Source organism: Canis lupus, chromosome 27 (assembly GCF_048164855.1).
Source record: "Canis lupus baileyi chromosome 27, mCanLup2.hap1, whole genome shotgun sequence".
NCBI classification, from domain to species: Eukaryota; Metazoa; Chordata; class Mammalia; order Carnivora; family Canidae; genus Canis; species Canis lupus.
The window spans coordinates 15918713-15937861 of NC_132864.1; the positions used below are offsets into that span (position 1 = coordinate 15918713).

General features: G+C 41.9%; 2 protein-coding genes across 2 annotated transcripts in view; both read left to right on the top strand.

Moving 5' to 3' along the window:
* Positions 1–11880, top strand: part of MAPKAPK5 (MAPK activated protein kinase 5) — a 39070-nt gene extending 27190 nt beyond the window's left edge. The window contains exons 8-14 of the mRNA XM_072802555.1: positions 2349–2429; positions 4957–5144; positions 7171–7291; positions 9489–9619; positions 9879–9994; positions 10990–11094; positions 11434–11880. Of these exons, the coding sequence (XP_072658656.1) occupies positions 2349–2429; positions 4957–5144; positions 7171–7291; positions 9489–9619; positions 9879–9994; positions 10990–11094; positions 11434–11528 (837 nt within the window). The 3' untranslated portion in view covers positions 11529–11880. The remainder of the gene's footprint in view (positions 1–2348; positions 2430–4956; positions 5145–7170; positions 7292–9488; positions 9620–9878; positions 9995–10989; positions 11095–11433) is intronic.
* A 3565-nt stretch (positions 11881–15445) lies between these two features.
* On the top strand, positions 15446–18845 carry LOC140619314 (disintegrin and metalloproteinase domain-containing protein 1-like). The gene has a single exon (XM_072802552.1). The coding sequence runs from the start codon at positions 15829–15831 to the stop codon at positions 18574–18576; it is 2748 nt and encodes a 915-aa protein (XP_072658653.1). The 5' UTR covers positions 15446–15828; the 3' UTR covers positions 18577–18845.
* Positions 18846–19149: the final 304 nt, after the last annotated feature.

A 19149-nucleotide genomic window follows, 5' to 3' on the forward strand; every position in this document is an offset into this window, starting at 1 on the left:
GCTTCTTTGAATATCTTAAATTTTGATTGGATGCTGGATGCTGTAATATTATCTTGGTAAATGTTGGGGTTTTGTTGTCATTTTAAAGTATTAAAGATTGTTTTGGTGAGTGGTAAGTTACATGCAGATTGACTTCGTTGTCTTGAAATTTGCTGCTCAGTTCTGCCAGGGCAAGTCTAGATTAGGCTTGATCCTAGGGCTACCTCAGCCCTGCTATCTAGAGGAAAATTTCTGGTCTCCTATTGATGCCCCAATGATCAATAAGGTCTCTTTACTTTGGCTAGTTGGACCTCACATATCTCCTAGACTTTTGTAACATTGGAATTACTCTCAGCTTAGAGATCCCTGGTGGTGGTTCTAATAGCTGGTTGCTTTGTTGGCCTCATGGAATCTTATTCTATTATGTGCAACTTACTATATTTAGTCAAAGATCAAAGGGTTCCTTATGCAGATTTTTGGGTACCTTCCCTACAGCTGGTATTCTCCATAAATTTCATCCACGCTGCTGAACTCCTGTGAGCCCTATGTACACTGCTTAGATTCTCTTTCTCTGCATTGCTCTTGAATCTTTGTCAAAGATCAATCGAATGTATATGTGTGGGTTTAATTTGGATTTTCTGTTCTGTTCCAGTGATCTTCGTGTCTGTCTTTATATCCATACCGTACTGGTTTGATTACTGTGGCTTTATTATAACTCTTGAGATAAGGTAGTGTTAGCTCTCCAACTTAGTTCTTATTCATAGTTGTTTCTAATTTCTTTGCATTTCCATATGACCTTTATTTTATTTTTTTAAGGATTGTATTTATTTATTTTTTTTTTGAGAGAGAGCAGAGTGAGAGAGAGAGAGTGAGCACAAACTGGGATAAGGGGTAGAGGGAGATCGAGAAGCAGGTTCTCCACTGAGCAGGGAGCCCAATGTGGGGCTCGATCCCAGGACCCTGGGGTCATGACCTGAGCCAAAGGCAGATGCTTAACTGACTGAGCCACCCAGGTGCCCCTCCATATAAACTTTAGAATCAGCTGTTAATTTCTACAAAAAACCCTGCTGGGATTTTGACTGGGGTTGTTTTAGAGGTATGGTTCAATATGGGAACACAGATATCTGAACAACACTGAGCATTTTAGCCCACGAACAAGCTGTATTGCTCCATTTATTTTTGCCTTTAGTTTTTCTCAGCAATACTTGTGTGGTTTTCAGTGTATAGATCTTTCTCATCTTTATTAGATTTATTCTTACTATGTTTTATGCTGTTATAAATGGCATTTTCTTTTTTCAGGTTTTTTTTTAAAAATATTTATTCATGAGAAACAGAGAGAGAAAGGCAGAGACATAGGCAGAGGGAGAAGCAGGCTCCCTGCAGGGAGCCTGATGTGGATTCGATCCCAGGACCCCAGGATCATGTCCTGAGCCGAAGGCAGACGCTCATCCACTGAGCCACCCAGGCGTCCCTCTTTTTTCAGGTTTAATTAATTCACCTTATTCTTGTATAAAAACACTATGTGGTGGTCATAGTTGGAGCCTGGGTCCTCCACATGGAGACTCTGATGTAGGTCTTTACAAGGTGATCAGTAAATTCCTGACACGGAGACTTGGTGAACAGTCTCTTTCCAGAGTGTCAGAGTGAAGCTGCTGTAAGTCTTGGAGATGGCACTGAAGGTCGCTCTGGCAAAGTTGGCCCAGGTGACAATGAAGCTCCTAGCTGAGGTGTGGCAGCTGTCAACAACTGCCATCAACAGCTTCATGGGCACAGGGCTAAGACAGTAGTGTGGGTCTGGGTGTGAGGAGGAAGCAAACTAGTGCAGAGTCACAGCATCCTGTCACCTTGCAAGGAATCTGTGGGGTATGCCAGCATTGTTCCCCTAGGGATCTCACTGCACAGGACAGTTGAGAGCTTGGCCAGGATGATGGTCTCATGGATGGCAGTGGTTGCATCCTGAGCACTTAACACCCAGACCAACATGACTGTTATAGTCCTTGATGGCAGCAGGTACCTTGAACCTGATCCACTGGCCAGCACTGTTCTGCTTTTATACACATGTAAGGGATATCTGTGTCTCCAAGAAAAAGTCCATGATCTCAGATGCCTTGATGGGCAGGAAGAAGAGCTAAATCTCTTCCAAGGACTTGATCCTCTTGTCCTTGACCTGGGCAAACACTGATATGCTGGTTGTAAGAGGGAAAAAAGGTTTTTGAAAGTTTGTGTTTTCTGGAGGGTTTTTTTTTTTTTTTCATTGTTAACTGCTAGTGTCTACCCTCTTTCAGCATTCTTTTTCAGCATTCTTTCTCAAGTTTTAGGTTATTGGTGTTGTTTTCAGTAAATTGTCCCCTTTGGTCTGACTCTGACAGGTATTGGAGGCACAGAGAAGGCATCAGAAGGAGAAATCTGGCATCATACCTACCTCGCCAACACCCTACACTTATAACAAGGTAGGGGAAGAGACACTTACCTTCAGCCTTCAGGTGTAGCCCCTATTCTCCTGTGAGGTGTTTGTGGTCCTTTGGGAATGTGACTAATTCCATTCTTATCTTTTAATATTCCTACCCAAAAGGCTGGCAGCAGCCACACATGCAGAAGAGTACTTGGAATTCAGGTTTTTTTGTCTGATGAAATATGAAATAAGGTTCATAACAATTGAGGTTTTGCAGCAGGAACCAAGAGCAATGGTCACTTGTAGGGTTATTTATTTGGATAGTTTATAGTCCACTGACCACATTTAAAAGATGTGGTTGTCTTGCTTTTTTCAGGTAGAGGCCATTTCTCAGAACATTCCATGGCCATTTATGGTATCAGTCTTTCTTCCCATAAAATACCCAACTTAGAATAGTGTCTGCAACATACAGCAGGTGTTCCTGGTCTTACAGTTCTCAGTCTGTGGCCTACACATCAAATATCTCTATTCTAAAACAAAGAGGATTAGGACCTCTTAAAGCAGGCCCTGGAGTCGCTGAGTAGATCAGAAAAATAATGATGCTGCTTGGGGACTCAGGGCTGAATATAGATGACAGAGGGACCCGAGGGTGGTAAAAAGGCAATAGGCCAGCTCTTCTTGGGTCCCACATATTTCTAAGCATGTGCACACATGCACACACATAAACACAGGCTCCTCTGCCACTCAGGACCCTGTTCTTTGCACTGTCACTGGCACAGTGTGACCAGAACCCTAAACATCTACTTTCATTGCCATTATTACCCTACAAACTCAAAACCATGGTCAGCTCTCTTATGTAGTGAAGGTTTGAGGACTATGCTGATTACGGCATCAGAGTCAGAAACTGCTTCCTGCTTCTTAATGTACACAGGAAAGGAGTGGTAGAAGCACTTAAATGACATTAATTTACTCACTAAAATTTTCTCAGCATGAATGCAATGGATTCTTGTGTGATATATTATTTTCCACAAGTATTTTTTGTCTTCTTTTCCTATTCCATTTTGTGAACCTAGTGGTGCTCATGCATTAGCATGGCATTCATAAAAATTACACATTGCAGATGAGTAGCATGTTGAAATAAACAGCTCCTTTATTTTTGAGTATATATATATGTGTGTGTATATATATATGTATATATATATTAGAGATAATCCTCTTTATATTGGCAGCTAAATGAACACTGCTACATTTGCAAATAATTTTTAACAAAAATACATAACAGGATGTAATTAAGTTTTTAGAAGTTAAATACATCAATCTTCATAAAAACAAAAAGTAGTATCAGTTTTCTCGTCTGGAAAGTGAGGGATTTGAACTATTTTTAAGATTCCTTTTACTTCTGTAATTTTTTTTTTAACGTTTCATTTATTTGATAGAGAGTATGAGCATGGTGAGGAGCAGAGGGAGAAGGAGAAGCAGACTCCCCCCTGAGCAGGGATCCCAACTCAGGGCTCTGTCCCAGGATCTCCAGATTATGACCTGAGCTGAAGGCAGATGCTTAACTGACTGAGCCACTCAGGCGCCTCACCTTTATAATTTTAAATTGTGGTCTGTAGCATAGGTCATGTCATCTACAAATACTGATTAGTATGATGCCAAAACATAGGTGGGAGTAGCTGAGACATCCCATTTTCTAGGCTTCTCTCATCAGGACACTGTGTGGTATGAAAATAGCATGTGGCTGCAATAACAGGCTCCTTTGGCTTCCTTTCTCAAGCAGACAGACACTGCTTTTGTCCGGTGACTCAAGATAGGTTTGAATTGAAACCTCTGAAGACCCAGTATCGAGGCAGGTGGAGCTGCATTTAACTAAATTACGAGTCTACGAGTCTGTTACTAATAATCATGCTGTGACTGTAGCCCATGAAGGCACCTTAGTACCCACAGACAAAATAGTTGGTGGCAGTTTCCTTTCTTTCAGAGTATCTTCTCCAGGAATGGTGTATGGTCCTGCAGATGGGTACAGTGAGTCATCTGTGGCCAGAGGAGTGCTTTTAGACCTCCTATTCTTCCCTCTAGTGCCTCTTCCTGATCTGTGTCAAACTGCTTTGGGCCTTTATAAAATGACTTGTGCTGTTTTATGGGGTCAGCCTGCCTGTGTCTTAGCTGCTTTGTGCTTGCAGCCTCAACCTTGCTCAGGTTGACAGCGTACATGTTTCCCAACCAGTTGACTTATCTCTGTTATTTCTCTGGCTGGAGGTGAAGTATCTTACACCTGTACCCAGGTCAACTACTAGCTTGGGCCTGAGCAGTGAGAATAAAAGTGACTGTTTATTTCACATTAGACTGGCCTTGTGTGCTGGTGTGTATATATATATATATATATAGTGTTGGTGGCATAGAAAACATATGATGGAGAGAAAGGTTAGTTCCCTTAAGACTTCCTGAAACTTTTCCAGTCTCTGTGAGGTGATTTTTGGAGATATCAGCCTGGGTATGTCAGGGGCTATTTCTGGGCTGGTCCTGCGGGCTTTATTTTGGGGCTGTGCCTCTGCCATAAGTGACAATTCTCATTTTCCTTTCAGAGCTGTGACTTGTGGTCCCTAGGGGTGATTATCTACGTGATGTTGTGCGGATACCCTCCTTTTTACTCCAAACACCACAGCCGGACTATTCCAAAGGATATGCGGAGAAAGATCATGACAGGCAGTTTTGAGTTCCCAGAAGAAGAGTGGAGCCAGATCTCAGAGATGGCCAAAGATGTTGTGAGGAAGTGAGTCCCCAGGCTGGGGAGTGGGGAGGCCAAGGAGGCTTTAAGGTGGTGAAGCACAAGGGAAAAGTTACTGGTGTTCCAGGCATGTTCCTTCCTATTGGAACATTGTAGAAATCTATACCTGGAGCCTGAGATGAGAGCTCTTCATGTCCACACCTACCTAAAATGGAGCTTTGCTCTCTCCTGTTGTATTCTTAGAATTTGTCCCCAGGGTTGTGAACTTGGGTCCCTCAGAGCATTAATTTAGGACCTGAAATGGAAGCCCCTTGCTGTGCCCTTCCTGCATATTAGCCAGTCATGTGGAATAGACATGGCATCAGGAACTGAACTCGGGCTAAGATGATAATGACGTTTTGGCTTTTCATTCCTTTGCTGCTGTGGGGGTAGGTGGCTGCTCTAGCCTCCCCACTGCTAAGATTGATTTAGAAGATTTTGTGCTAGTGAGTAGATGAGGCAGAGTTGACAGAGACCTTTGGTACCTGAAGCACTAAGCAAGAAGTCAGACCTAAATTTGACGTATATTTGTTTTTCCTGCCCACCTGTGTGGGAGGCTTAGCTGCCTGGGATTTGGGGCACTCTTCTGGTATTCCTACTGCTTGGTGTTCACCAAGTAATTTTTCCTCTTTTGGTTTGTTTCTTCATCTGTAATGTGATGAGGAGCATTAAAGAGGCAGTGCCTGGGAGCTTTCTCCTGACAGTACAGCCATTTCTCTATAGAGATTCCTCCTTTTCAATAGTGAGCTTGTTCTGTTGGTTAAGGAGATACACACACACACACACACACACACACATATTTTAAGATTTTATTTACTCATTCATGAGAGACACACAAAGAGAGGCAGAGACACAGGCAGAGGGAGAAGCAAGCTCCATGCAGGGAGCCCGATGCTGGACTCAGTCCTGGGACTCCAGGATCACATCCTGGGCTGAAGGCAGGCGCTAAACCGCTGAGCCACCCAGGGATCCCCAAAGATCTATATATATAAAGACAGACTAGTTTCTAAAATATACAAGTAAAAGTTTTTAGGAGTGTGGAGGCAATGTTTAAAGCTTCATTTGTCTTCTCATGCTGTTTCCATATCATATTCTCAGCTATTTAACCAAAACATCAATATCCTCTAAGTGGTTCTTTGTCAATTCTATAGAATGTATTTCCTGTCCTTAGAGTGACATTATCTTCTTTCAGCTTTGGGATTCTTTTCTAAATAATTCTTTCTTTAGAATTTGAAGCTGTTTGTTCAGAATGATCCAGAAGGTTGCAGAGTATCTGAAAGAGCAAGTGTGCATGTTGTCCTGACTCTGACGTTTACAGTGGGAGGATACATAGTTGGAAGGAGGGACTAAAAAGCCCAGGGAACATGCTGAGATGAGCCAAGAATTACATCAAAACATGAGTATGAGTGGACAAGATGTGAAGAAGTAGGATCAAAAAGCAGATGGTATAGAGCAATACATTTGGCTTAGAAGGAAATGCCATCTCCCTTATCAGAGACTCTAGATTTTTGGCTTTTGAATGTTTCTGGAATAAAAGGTTCATGTCCTGTCATATGGTGACATCTAATAGCTTTATCACAAGTAGCAACCTGGATTTTCATAACCACATGACCCCTCAACTAATTTTGTAGTCACTGTCAGCCAAAAGAGCACTTTGAATCCCTTTTGGAAATTGGAGCCCACTGTCCTAAAAAAAAAAAAATGCATGTGGAGATTCAAGTGCCAAGAACAAGAAGTTGTATGTAGGCTTACCGAGCCTAGAACTCAGTCTGAAATATCACTGGATTAAGCCTTTTTCTACCATTTTTATTTCACTCTGCCTAGTGTAGAAAGGACTACTAAAGGACACAGTGCCCTCACCACTAGGGATTAGGGACTACATCTCCACCCCTACCTGCAGATGGAAAACCTTAGCTTATAGGAGTTGGTGGAAAATCAGAAGTTGGAGCTGGTTAAAACCAGACCCAGAACTTCCTGGTCCTTTGGAAGCAACTATGAACAGCAGCCCTGTTGGCCTTTTTTTTTTCCACAGGCTCTTGAAGGTCAAACCAGAGGAAAGACTCACCATCGAAGGAGTATTGGACCACCCGTGGCTCAACTCGACTGAGGCCTTGGATAATGTGTTACCCTCTGCTCAACTAATGATGGATAAGGTTTTGAGTGATGCTTATTTTGTTTACCAAAAAGACTGTTGAGAAGGAGTGCTGACAAGGCTCAGGGAGGGGTTAAAGGCAGAGTAATGCAGAGAACTCAGTCTTTCCCAGAGACATATCCCTACTTTCCTGAAAATCAGGGTCTGAAATTAAAGCTTCTTGGAGTAAAAGACCAGATCAAGGCCTGGTAAATATACACTAAGTGAAAACTCAAATTCTCCATATTTGTGCTATGAGGTTGGGGGGCACAGAGTACTAAGAGACAACCTCCTTCCCCAGCGGCTTAAATAAGACAATTGGAAAGACCAATTTATGTGAAACAAGGAAGGAACATTGCAGACATCTTAGCTTCGCATGCTACATTTTCTATGAACGCACTAGGAATTCAGAAAAAGAGAATATCTTTGAAGGGCTGTAATTAGGGAAAGGTTCCCAAAGAGAAGGCAAAACCCCTCATATTTATTAATTACTGCATGGCAGTTTTTAACCTCTTCACATGTTTAGGCATGAGCTGCCTTAAGGAATTTAAATAGACAAGTGCCCAAGTATAGTTTTTTTTTTTTTTTAAGATTTTTTATTTATTCATGAGAGACACACAGAGAGAGGCAGAGACACAAGCAGAGGGAGAAGCAGGCTCCATGCCGGAAGCCCGATGTGGGACTCGATCCCAGGACTCCAGGATCACGACCTGAGCCAAAGGCAGACGCTTAACTGCTGAGCCACCCAGGCGTCCCAGTGCCCAAGTATAGTGAACAACAGGAGCAATCAACTATAGACTGAAGTGCGTCTGTGGGTACATTAATGGGAAGTCAGTAAAATACATGTGGTAGTGCCAGGTTTTAAAAGTACACAGAGGGGGTTAAGTCTTGGTAGGACATAACTGAGAGGCAGTTGTTAATTTTTGGGAAGAGATTGGCCACACGGAAGGTATTTATTTATTTATTTATTTTAAAGATTTTATTTATTTATTCATGAGAATACACAGAGAGGAGAGAGAGAAGCAGAGACACAGGCAGAGGGTGAAGCAGGCTCCATGCAGGGAGCCTGATGTGGGACTCGATCCCAAGTCTCCAGGATCACACCCTGGGCTGAAGGCAGCGCTAAACCGCTGAGCCACTGGGGCTGCCCGCCACACGGAAGGTATTTAGAGATGCATATTACATTATTTATATAATTCTATATAATTTTTTTGTTTTAATTTCAACAATAAAATTTGACAATTTTAAAAAGTAGTTCCCTGTTAAGCATGCAAGTAGATTTAGGTAGAGTCTGAATTCGTTTAAAGGAACTATAATAGCTGGCCCTGACTATACTGGATCTTCACATCACCCTTATCAGTGATGGCCCAACCAAAAAGAGGAGAATAGCTCAAGGTTATGAGCTCAGGCTTCATCTGCTAGGCAGGGCTTAGAATGGACACTATTCAACATCTGTATATGTGGCCATTTTTCTACACTTCAAAGTTAGCCAACCCACATCATGACCCCATCATTTCTTTAAAAATGGGAATATACTGTCACCTTGCAGTTACACCTTATAGGCCTAGGGCCCACTCTTTCTCATTAAGATCCTGCATATTCATATTTGGCTTCATTATACACTAATTCTACAGTAACTCCAGAAAGCAATCTTATTTCTGCAATTCCAAGGTCTTAAGGAAAGCCATTCTGTAACCCCCATGTGCTGATCTAAGAAATCCTTTAGGATTTTGGCTGACTTGTAGATGAGTTCCTGAGGACCTACTTATTTACCATATGAAGTGGTTGGGGTTCTGAGCCACCCGGGCTGTCCACCAAGGGGTAGGGGGGAAGGTGGGGGGGGGCAGTGAATAAATGCCACTGTGGAAGGCTTCTCAGGCAGCAGCTTGCCAGCCTTTTCCCTGATGTACATAAACGCCTCTCTTTAGACTTGCTCTTGCCAATGACGGTGAACGTGAGTCTTAGTATTTCTTACTTGCATTTCTATCCCTGTGCAGGGAAGAAGGTGCTAGCTGTTGTATGGCCCTTGGTTTGCCTGGTATTCCCTGGGCTTGCTGAGCCTTCGAAAAGATTGCTCTGGCTATTCAAAATTTGTATATTGCCAGTGTAAAAGTGCAATTGTCTTTTTAGTTCTTGGAGCTTCTCCTTCACAGTCTCTTAGATTTGCTATTTTGGTGCCCTGAAATGAGGTGAAAACTGATCATAGTGTTTCCATTCAGGCGGTGGTTGCGGGAATCCAGCAGGCTCACGCAGAACAGTTGGCCAACATGAGAATCCAGGATCTGAAAGTCAGCCTCAAACCCCTGCACTCTGTGAACAATCCTATTCTGAGAAAAAGGAAATTACTCGGGTAACTGAGCTTATTCTGTGGATTCTCCTTCATGGTCCGCATGGTTAAGCGCAGGGTTCTGAAAGAACAGCCAGTGGTTTGCCCTTTTGCTACTTAAGAGGGTAGAAAGGGTAAACCCCTTTAAATAGCATGAGAAGTTAGAGACACTCAATAGTTAATTATTTATCTGAAAAATGTGCTGCCTTATGTTTAGAGTTAACTGTGGAGAATTGGTTTTTGAGGTTTCACCTTGTTGTTCCTCTCTCCCAAACTTTTAAAGCACCAAGCCAAAGGACTGTGTTTATATCCATGACCGTGAGAATGGAGCTGAGGATTCAAATGTTGCCTTGGAAAAGCTTCGAGATGTGATTGCTCAGTGTATTCTCCCCCAGGCTGGTAAAGGTCACGCCATTTATGAATGTTCCGTATGTGTGGGTGGGGTGTGTGTGTGTGTGCGCGTGCACGTGTGCACATGACAGAAGGAGCAGTTTAATTTGAGGCTTTCTTTTTCATTTTTGTGTTATAAGAAAATAAGTACATTATATAAATTACTCTGTGCCCACTAAAATAAGAGAGGGCAGCGGGAGCTCAGAAAGGTGGTTAAATTGTGCCCCTCCTTTGGTTTTCTCTAAAACTGCTAGTTAAGGTTTAATTGCCTGTGTCTGGTGCAGCATGCAGTTTTATGTTTTCTTAATTTGTTAACGAAGGCACAGGATAGAAGATGAAGAATGGAAAATGTGGACAGGATCAGCGTGTGAAGAACAGGAAGCATTTCCAGAGCCTTTAGAGTACAAGGCTATCATTAATTTGTGAATATAAAGAGAGCACCTCCCAAGTTGTATCATGGCCAGAGTGTGACTTGTACACGTCTCCTTTTGAGTGAGAACTTTGTTTTAGTGTGGTCTCTCTCCACTTGGTGGAGTGTAATGGGCTCTTCTCAGCAGACGAATGAGATGCTTCAAGTAGGAAGCCAGAAGGCTGTCTACATTCCTTGGGTTTTTAGAGAATTCACATAGTGTACTTAGATAGCTTCCAAAGAAATGAGCTTAGTAGGATAAAGAAGGTGGTCCACTCAGCCTTGTTCTGTCCTCTCCTGGTCTGTTAGGTTAACATCTGTTTTTAATCAGCAGCAGAGTCTGACTCTGTTTACTTCCCAGACTCTAGTGCTAAGACCCTAGGTACATCCGAGGATTTGTGTGAGGCTATCTGAGTAGAAGAGTGCAAAGCCCAGAAGTGGCCTACGTGTAGTGTAGGCACTAGTAGTAACAACAATGCTAAAGTTTGCACTTTTACTCATCACTTCTCAACAAGTTAGACATGTCCTTCCATCTCTGACCCTTAAAATCCCATGATGCCACAGGAAGACACAACTTCTTCATCTTTATCAATAGGAGAGAATGAAGATGAAAAGCTGAATGAAGTAATGCAGGAGGCTTGGAAGTATAACCGGGAATGCAAACTCCTAAGAGATACTCTGCAAAGCTTCAGCTGGAACGGTAGGAACCTTCTTTCTTTCTCCGTGGATGCAGAGAGTGATTATTTGTAGAACATGGAGGATATCTGGGGGCTGGCTGGGGTTGTTTTGAGGTGAAGTGAGGCTAGAGAGTGAGCGGAGTATTATGGGACGACGGGGGTTAGTCCTACATTAGCTGCACAGGTGTATCTAGATGTCTGGCTCTTTCACTTGTTGAGTTTCAGAGTTCAGATAAACTGTGTGCTGCAAATTCAATCCTGCAGATCCCCTGTCATACATCACATGATTCCGTTATTGGGTTCTTGTCAAGAATCTCCCTTCCAAACATTTGGAGACTGACTTTTTCTTTTTTGCATTTCAGGTCGTGGATTCACAGATAAAGTCGATAGACTAAAACTGGCAGAAATTGTGAAGCAGGTGATAGAAGAACAAACCATGTCCCATGAATCCCAATAATGACAGCTTCAGACTTTGTTTTTTTTAACAATTTGAAAAATTATTCTTTAATGTATAAAGTAATTTTTATGTAAATTAATAAATCATAATTTCATTTCCACATTACTTAAAGACACTGTATAGATTTAGATACAGGACTTACTCATAGTATAGTTCATTTGTTTTTAAGAAAAGCTCAGTTCTTAGAGATACACTATTACTCTAGGACTGTTTTCTCATATGTTTGTAAGATGACAGATGGTATTGTCAAACAAGATTGTTTTATTTGTAATAAAATGTACAAAAACCATTTGCCAGTGGTAGACAAAGGACTGACTATACTGACCTGTCTGTTAGTAAACAGTTGAACCAAGTACTGTGGAATCTGGTTTCACTTGCCCTGTGTATTTGCTTTCTGCACTATTGGTAGATTACCTCTGGTGCCAAAAAACTTCTGTGGATCCATACTGCAGACTGCCTGCTGAAATCCACAGGATACAAATTCCCATAATGGAAGAGACAGGGAGATGAGCCCTCATTTCTCTTGTTCCTAATTATTTTGGGCAAAGTGGTAGCATTTCTTTTTTGTCATATCTTTTAAAAGGTATTGGTGTGTTTCTTAAACCTAATGGGATTTTGAGTTTGTTCTTTTCATGCAGAACCAGAGCTTCATTCCATTCATCTGAGGTCCCGCTCAGTCCTCTCCCCTTCCCTGCAGCCCCACCAAGCTCTGTTGCTTCTTCTTCTTCTTCTTCTTTTTTTTTTTTTTCTTTTTCTCTGTTCTCCTGGCTCTATTTATTGGATGATTTTTCTGAGAAAGTTACATATCATGTAAACTGGACTTTTGGGTTAGCATCTAAGGTGGTCTAGTTTTTTTCTCTCAGAGCTTCCCTTGTACTGTCAAATGTTTTGGCTTGCATTTTACATTGACATCCTGGGCTACATTTATTTTGATCAGTACCCTTCATTTTCAGGAAGGGTGGTTTTGGCCCAGAGATTAGCTGTTTGAATGGAAAACAAGCCTGGATGCTTTTTAAAAGTTTTCTGTTGTGCACATGGGCTTCCATAAACCATTTTTATTTACTTATTTATTGTAGCAGTTTTTGGTGGGTACCTGCGTTGGTAAATAGAAGGGCTAGCAGGCAAATTTCCAATTTACAGAGCAGAGGAAGATGATCTGTTGACACAGTTCTTCACTTTCATCCTGTCACATTCTCTTCAATCAAAATTGATCTCACAGAGCTCACTTTGTAACTCCTCCACTTTATTCGGCATGTCTTCAGGATGACATTTGGTTAGTATGCCCCATATGTATGTGACTGGATGTGTGGGATAAAAATACAAAGTATCTTGTAAGAATTAACTTACTACATTGAATAATAAATATTTTTTGAGGTAAGGCTTCCTAATCTTAGGTGATGAATTACTTATAAATAGATACCCTGTATATTATGCTGAGTGAAATAAGTCAGTCGGAGAAGGACAAACATTATATGGTCTCATTCATTTGGAGAATATAAAAAATAGTGAAAGGGAATAAAGGGAAAAGGAGAAAAAATAAGTGGGAAATATCAGAAAGGGAGACAGAATATGAAAGACTCCTAACTCTGGGAAACGAACTAGGGGTGGTGGAAGGGGAGGTGAGCGGGGGGTGGGGGTGACTGGGTGACAGGCACTGAAGTGAGCACTTGAGATGAGCACTGGGTGTTACTCTATATGCTGGCAAATTGAACACCAATAAAAATAAATTTATTAAATAAATAAATAAATAAATAAAATATTGGCTAACTAAAATCTATGAAACCTGAGTAAGCTTCTGGAATAAAAATCATTAATGGAAAAAAAAATAGATACCCTGTAAAGAGAATTCAGTAGTTGTTTTTTTTTTTTAAAGATTTTATTTATTTATTTGAGAGAGTGTACAAACAGGGAGGAGCAGAGGAAGAGGGACACCAGACTCTGTGCTGAGCATGGAGTCCAAGGGGCTGGATGGATCCCATGATCCCGAGATCATGACCTGAGCAGAAATCAAGAGTCAGATGCTTAACCAACTAAGCTATGCAGATGCCCCAGTTTTCAGCTTTTCAAAGCTAAAAATAGATATGTAATTTTTTAGGGGCACCTAGCTAGCTCAGTTGGTAGAGCTTGTGACTTGATCTCAGGTTATGAGTTTGAGCCCTATGATCGGCATAGAGCTTACTTAAGAAATTTTAATTTTTAAAAAAATTAAAAAGATAGCTTTTTAAAAAGAGCTTATAAGGATGCCTGGGTGGCTTAGCGGTTGAGTCTGCTTTCGGCTCAGCGCGTGATCCCAGTATCTGGTATTGAGTCCCTCGTCGGGTTCCCTGAAGGGAGCCTGCTTTTCCTTCTGCCTATGTCTCTGCCTCTCTCTCTGTCTCTCTCTGTGTGTCTCTCATGAATAAATAAATAAATCTTTTTTAAAAAATAAAAAGCTTATATTCATGTGAGAAAGAACAAATAGAAGGAATTATTGGTTAAAGAACTCAGATGTTCTAAATCACATCTTGTGTGTGAATCAAGCAATGTGTTTCAATTTGAGAATTGGAAAATTGGATATACTTAGTTATAATTATATTTTTATTTATTTAAAAAATAGAAGTGTTCTTTCATTTCTGATTATTTTATCCTACAAAATGACAACCTAATTTGCCCTGCCTGTTTGGTTAAAATAAGGGAAATATCTTAAATCTGTGATAATTTCCAAATTATTTAATTGTAAGAGGCCTTCTCTCATATAAAATATGAGAAGAAATTCAGCTAAAAATCATTTTACCTTTTTTGCTATACACTTTTTTATATTATTTTTTATTGGAGTTCGATTTGCCAACATATAACACCCAGTGCTCATCCTGTCAAGTTGCTATACATTTTAAAAATGGACTTGTGATATGACAGTACAAATTTTTTGCCAGATGCTAAAGATTAAGTTTTTAAATCTGTATTAGGAATTAATATTACTGAGTTGATCTGCTCTCTTGCTCATATCTAAAATCTTATGGTACTGTACCATTCCCTTTTTTTGTTTTGTTTTAAGATTTATTTATTTGAGAGAGCAAGCACAAGTGCAGGGAGGGGCAGGAGAGAAAGAGAATCTCAAGCAGACTCCTCACTGAGCATGGAGCCTCACAGAGGGCTTGGTCTTACAACTCTGAGATCATGACTTGAGCCAAAACCAGGAGTCAGGATGCCCAATGGACTGAGCTACCCAGGTAACCCCGTACCATTACTTTTTGAATTAGATAGGATATATCCCCATTTTTGAGTGTTACTTGCAGTTACAACCCTTTTTAAAAAAGGTTTTGTATTGTAAATATTTGACTTGATAAAATATTTTCATGAAGGATAAAAGATGTACAGTTTTATTTTAATTCATCATAGAATGTACAGGAGAACAACTGCAAGGAATGTGGATAGTGCTTTTTTTCCCTTTTGAAAGTACTGGTAAATATGTCAGGAAATTGACACAAACCCAAACCCAAGGACTTACACAGACATTACATTTCAATTTTAGTTATAAGAGTGAAGAAATCTACAAAAATTCTTACACAGTCCATTTTTTATTTTCTTGATGGAATGGTAAAAAGATAGCTAGTTAATCAGTTTGTTTTTATGTTGGGGCAGTTGGGAGGAATTGAATGTTGGTCATGATCACTTGTATACTTCCATGGTAAAACTAAGCTCATTTCATTTATCACTTAATATGTTAATTAGTAAAACTTCAAGTAGGGAAGAATTATGTTTATATTCAGACACCATGCAAAGTGTTTAAACATCTGTTATGAACAAAGGCTGAAAAAGGAGGGTTGAGCTGCAAACAATGTCCTGAATACTACGGATATGAGGAAAGGAAGCAGTGGATACAGAGAACTTTGTCCTGCTTAGAGATCCCCAAAGAATCCCTGTCCCCTCCCCCTACCTCCTGCCAGAATGTTGGGTTTCAAAGAATGAGCAGATTAACGGATATCAGGTGTAGTGTGGCCTGGGCTGAGAATAAGGATAATTTGCCTGGGTTATAGTACTGTCTGAATCATTACAGTCCACCTATGTGGCATAACGGTGAAGATAAAGGGAACTTACCCAAGGAACATTAGAGCTTCTGCTGTTGGAAGGAAGTCATATTGTAAGGGAACTACCAAAGGCCAAGAGCGAATAGAAATAGAGCCCCGAAGCCTGTATTACTCAAGCTGCGCAGCAGTCACCCCTTAGGGAGCCAGCCAATATCCGGGGCTAGTGCCTGAGTCTCAGCATGTCAAGAACTGTTGCCTTGAGACCTAGGCCACGCAGCATCAACTGATTCACAATGGCCATATCTATGGCAGTTTCTTTGAGACACTCTGCCTCTATACTGCCTTCACTATGGAAAAACCAAGGGGCCTTGAAAGAGGGTAAGATAAAGTTTCAGACTTGGGCTCAGCAAAAGAGGGACTTCAGGCTGGGACCAGTGCCACAATTGTCCTCTGTCAGGTTGGGGATTTTGTTGCTGTTGGTACTGATTTTCTTGCCAAGCTTGTACTGTGACCCTGGATCTGTATATTACTCTTCTTATGAAACAGTCATCCCCAAGAGTCTGACAGCCAAGGGAAGGGAAGACCCAGGGGAAAAGGCATCCTATGTACTATTAATGCAGGGCCAGAAACAGGTGATTCACCTGAAGGTGAAGAGAGACTATTTTGTGAGTAATTTTCCAGTCTTCAGCTACCACAATGGTGTCCTGGGGCAAGAAATGCCTTTCATCTCGCATGACTGTCACTATGAAGGCTACATAGAAGGAGTCCCAGGTTCTTTTGTTTCTCTCAACACCTGTTCGGGCCTCAGGGGCATCCTGATTAGGGAGGGAAAACCCTATGGCATTGAGCCCATGGACACTTCAAAACGGTTTGAACATGTGCTGTACACCATGGCACACCAAGCTCGAGTCTCCTGTAATGTCACTTCCAAAGGCAGCCAAGTGGTGTCCACCAGCCGGCAACAAGGGAGCAGGGAGCCTCGCAGTCTACAGGCACCGTCCTCCTTTTGGTCACACACCAAGTACGTGGAGATGTTTGTCGTGGTCAACCACCAGCGGTTCCAAATGTGGGGCAGTAACGTCAATGAGACAGTCCAGAGAGTAATGGACATCACCGCTCTGGCCAACATCTTCACTAGGGGAATAAACACAGAGGTGGTGTTGGCTGGAATGGAGATCTGGACCGAGGGGGACCTCATAGAAGTCCCAGCGGACTTGCGAGTTACACTCAGGAATTTCAATAGCTGGAGACAGGAGAAGCTGTTCCATCGTGTGGAGCACGATGTTGCCCACATGATCGTTGGACATCATCCTGAAGGGGATGCGGGGCAGGCATTTCTCAATGGTGCCTGTTCGGGAGGCTTTGCAACAGCCGTTGAATCCTTCCATCATGAAGATGTCCTCCTGTTTGCAGCGCTCATGGTCCATGAGCTCGGGCACAACTTGGGTATTCAGCACGACCACTCAGCCTGCATTTGTAAAGATAAACACTTTTGCCTCATGCATGAAAATATCACTAAGGAAAGTGGCTTCAGCAACTGCAGCTCTGACTACTTCTACAAGTTCCTCCGGGAGCATAAAGGGGCCTGCCTATTTAACAAGCCTCGGCCCAAAGGTCGCCTGCGTAGGCAAGCCACATGTGGAAATGGTGTGTTGGACTACAACGAGGAATGTGACTGTGGACCTGACTGTGGTAATAACCTTTGCTGTGACCAAACATGTCGGTTGAAGGAGCAGGCACAGTGTAATGATGGACTATGCTGTTTTAATTGCCAGTTCAGACATAAAGGATTCATGTGTCGTTCTGCTTTGGGAGAGTGTGACCTCCCAGAGTATTGTGATGGTTCTTCTGGTAAATGCCCCACAGACCTCTATAAGCAAGATGGTACAGTGTGTGATATAATTCACTATTGCTTTAGAGGCCGGTGTAAGAACCCTGATATTCAGTGCATGGATATATATGGTTCCCCTGCAGTGTCTGCTCCAGAAGACTGTTATATTTCTATGAACAGCAAAGGTAACCGGTTTGGGAACTGTGGCTTTGGGGCCTCACCTAGGTCAAAATATGTTAAGTGCTTTGATGAGAATATATTTTGTGGGAAACTTGTTTGTACAAATATTAGACGGATACCAGTAATCAAACCCTATCATACACTGATCCAGGTCCCTTATGAAAAAGACTTCTGCTGGAGCATGGATGCCTATAACATCAGTGATATCCCTGACGATGGAGATGTGCACACTGGCACTCTCTGTGCCCCACACAAAGTCTGCATGAATTACTCTTGCACTGATCATGTCGTACTCAAGTACGACTGTGAACCAAAAGAAATGTGTAATGGGAGAGGAGTTTGCAACAATTTAAAGCACTGCCATTGTGAGGCTGGCTATGCCCCACCTGACTGCAAAGCTCCAGGAAATGGTGGTAGTGTGGACAGTGGTCCCCCCAGCAAATCACCTAATAATGAAAATCTAAGTGCAGGAGGAATTGCCATTCCTACTAAACGTACAAGTGAAATGAAGATTCTTGGCAAGGTAATTTTCATACTCCCCGCATTTCTTTTACTATTATTGTTGATTTTAATATTTTTCATTAGCCTTAGGGCTGGAATTGAGTCAATAGAGACTCCAGGGGGATCCTCAGAGGTGACCTCAGAGACCACAACGACTACTGAGGCAACAGAGTTCCTAACACAGGACTTAGGAAAGAACGTTGCAAATGTTTCAGAGATGGGTCCAGAGAAGGAGCCACAGGAAGCCCAACCACCAGAGGAGCCCTCCCCACCGCAGGAGGAGCTGTTTCCACAGGAGGTGCCCCCACCCCAGGAGGCCCCCCAACCACAGGATGCACCCAAACCACAGGAGACCCCCAAACCAAAGGAAGCCTCACCCCCAGAGGCCTCTGCAACCCTGGACACCCCACCCCCAGACGCCCCTCCACCCCCGGACTCCCCTCTACCCCCCGACACCTCTCCACCCCCGGACATCCCTCCACCCCCCAAGGCCCCACTGCCTGAAGTCCCAGGAGAGCCTGTACCATAGAGGTAGCAGGTGAAGGACAGGAAAAATCAAAGGCAGAAGAATAGTGGAGGAAGAAGCTAAATACATAAAATACGTCACGCACTGAATGGGAATGAGAGGCTCATAGAGGCAAAGGTGAAGTGAGAATTGATGGCTCCAGTGGCTCTAACTGGACTATATAGTTTAGAGAAACATAGTAATCTGGGAGGAGGGAATCTAGCTTTCAATATTTATATTAGCAATTTGGTTATACATTGATACATGAAATCATAAAAATATTGTGTAGCTTTTCCCATTTCCTGAAACCATTTTATTTAAGCTCTTCTCATGAATCATTGCTATAAATATCTTGCGTCACTTGGGTCAATTTCTGAGCTAAAATTATTTTTCAGGGCATACCATCTTCCATCTACATTGTTTGACACAATTATTGTACCTATATTATTACTATCCTGAGATTATTCAACCAAGTCACATAAATGCATTATTTTAGGAACATTATCTTTTGAGTACTCTAATTTGCCATGACAGTTTCTATTCATGAAATAGAGGTAAGTTGAAATAAATAAAAGACAATGTTTGGATGAAGCATCA